At 41.8% G+C, this 2500-nt stretch overlaps 1 protein-coding gene across 1 annotated transcript in view; it reads right to left on the reverse strand.

Moving 5' to 3' along the window:
- The window catches only part of LOC306851505 (myelin protein zero-like protein 3), an 11248-nt gene that overhangs the window by 4835 nt on the left and 3913 nt on the right, over positions 1-2500 (reverse strand). Inside the window, exons 2-3 of the mRNA XM_079387787.1 lie at positions 2168-2337; positions 1038-1248 (exon numbers count right to left, since the gene is read on the reverse strand). Coding sequence (XP_079243913.1) covers positions 1038-1248; positions 2168-2337 — 381 coding nt within the window. The remainder of the gene's footprint in view (positions 1-1037; positions 1249-2167; positions 2338-2500) is intronic.

A 2500-nucleotide genomic window follows, 5' to 3' on the forward strand; every position in this document is an offset into this window, starting at 1 on the left:
TTGGCCACGCCTAATGTTTTTGCTATCTCTCTGATGGGTTTGTTTTGTTTTTTCAGCCTGATGATGGCTTGCTTCACTGATAGTGACAGCTCTTTGGATCTCATCTTGACAGTTGACAGCAACAGATTCCAAATGCAAATAGCACACTTGAAATTAACTCTGGACCTTTTATCTGCTCATTGTAATTGGGATAATGAGGGAATAACACACACCTGGCCATGGAACAGCTGAGAAGCCAATTGTCCCATTACTTTTGGTCCCTTAACAAGTGGGAGGCACATATGCAAACTGTTGTAATTCCTACACCGTTCACCTGATTTGGATGTAAATACCCTCAAATTAAAGCTGACAGTCTGCAGTTAAAGCACATCTTGTTCGTTTCATTTGAAATCCATTGTGGTGGTGTATAGAACCAAAAATGTTAGAATTGTGTCGATGTCCCAATATTTATGGACCTGACTGTAAATAATGGTGACTTGACTTGACTTTAGAGACTGTTTTGTCTTGTAAACGGTACTTGATCTGTGCAGATTTCTCTCCTGATTCAGACCAGAACACTTTTTCACTGGAGGAAGCGTTATTATGGATTATGGACTCTATGTATTTTAGTTAAAAATATCTTAATGCTGGATTAGTTTCAGCTTTTGTCTTCTCCAGATGTTAACTGATGGACTGGAGTGGTGTGGATTATTGTGATGTTTTTATCAGCTGTTTGGACTCTCATTCTGACGGCACCCATTCACTGCAGAGCATCCATTGCTGAGACACTGATGCAGAGACACATTTCTACAAACCTGATGAAGAAACACACTCATCCTGATCTCAGATGAACTGAGGATGAGTGCATTTTCATTTTTGACTGAACTATTCCTTTAAAGCAGCTTCACATAAAACAGGAAAATTATTCAGCTCAGTTTAGTTCAATTTAGTTCAAATGCTTAATTCTTAGGAAAACAGCCACAATGCTAAATGGCAGATTCAGGGGTGAAACGAGACCTGCGTGTGTTCATGAGCTCGTATCAGGTGTGTCGGCTCACTCTTTGGTGTGACCGTGAGTACGGTCTGGGCCGGCTGTCCGTGGACATCGGGAGGGTTGTGTACGGCGCAGGAGTACGTGCCGTTATCAGTGAGCGAGCTGTTTAGAAGCTGGATCGATGCATCGCCCCGCGACGGGCTGCCAACCCACTTCACACGACCTTTAAAATAATCCTCCTCCGGCAGGTACGCTTGAGACAAGAAGTGAAAGATCTGCAGAGAAACAGAACATGGACTAAAAACCAACATTTTTTTCCATATTCTGCAGATGATCCTGTTATGAACCTGCAGTGCTGATGAGAGACAGACCAGAACCAGCAAATCACTGCCAGACAGTAATGCATTATCTCTCGAAACACCTAAATTAAGTACTAGAATACATATGTGTCCCTGCAGCACAAAAGCAGTCATCAGTAGCACAGGTATATCTGGAGCACTAGACAACAATACATTGTATGGATCAAAATTAAACATTTCTCTTTTATGACAAAAATCATTAGGATATTAAGGTCATGTTTCATGAAGATATTTAGTAAATTTCCTGCCATAAATATATCAAAACTTCATTTTTGATTAGTAATATGCATTGCTAAGAACTTCATTTGAACAACTTTAAAGGAGATTTTCTCAATATTTAGATTTTTTTGCTCCCTCAGATTCCAGATTTTCTAATAGTTGTATCTCAGACAAATATTGTCCTATCCTAACAAACCATACATCAACGGAAATATTATTTATTTATGATGTATAAATCTCAATTTACAAATAATTGACCCACATATGATTTTGTGCTCCAAGGTCACAACTGAGAAAAACTCACAAGGACTTCAGTGAATGAAAGCATCTGAATGAACCGATTCTGACAGATCTATCTGCCTCCATTCGATCGGCCGTTCACTTACACCAAACCATCCTGAGAACAGCTGAAATACATCAGTCGTTTAACTGCACAGCCTCATCTAATACATCGCCGTCTGCTGCATCAAACATAGCTTTATGAACTCACTCCTGCGGTCTCACCACAGAACACACATCCTGATCATGTGACTTCCTGCGGCCTGAGTGACCCCTGAGAGCTCAATATGACCAGTGATTCCTGCTTGATGAACGGAGAGGCTGAAGATCTACTCACTGTTTTGGCAGGGCCGCCGCTCTCGGGTCTGAAGGTCCAGTCGATGGACATGAGGCTGGTGATTCTGCTGGAGGAGGTGAAGGAGCAGGTCAGGGTCACAGTGCCTCCTCTGACCACACTGACCTCTGCTGGAGCTGCGACTGAGATACAACACACGCTCCTCGGCAGCACTGACACACAGAAACATCAGAAAGATGAGTGTTCAGTGTTCACTCAATCTTCACACACTTGGTTTTTTTAGTTTTTACTTTACTACTTTATTAATCCCACAAGGGGCAATTACAGTAGGGCATGGGCAGCACATCACAGACTTCCCAAATGGACATAATAGCA

The sequence above is a fragment of the Barbus barbus genome (genome assembly GCF_936440315.1).
Source record: "Barbus barbus genome assembly, chromosome: 31".
In the NCBI taxonomy this organism is placed as follows: Eukaryota; Metazoa; Chordata; class Actinopteri; order Cypriniformes; family Cyprinidae; genus Barbus; species Barbus barbus.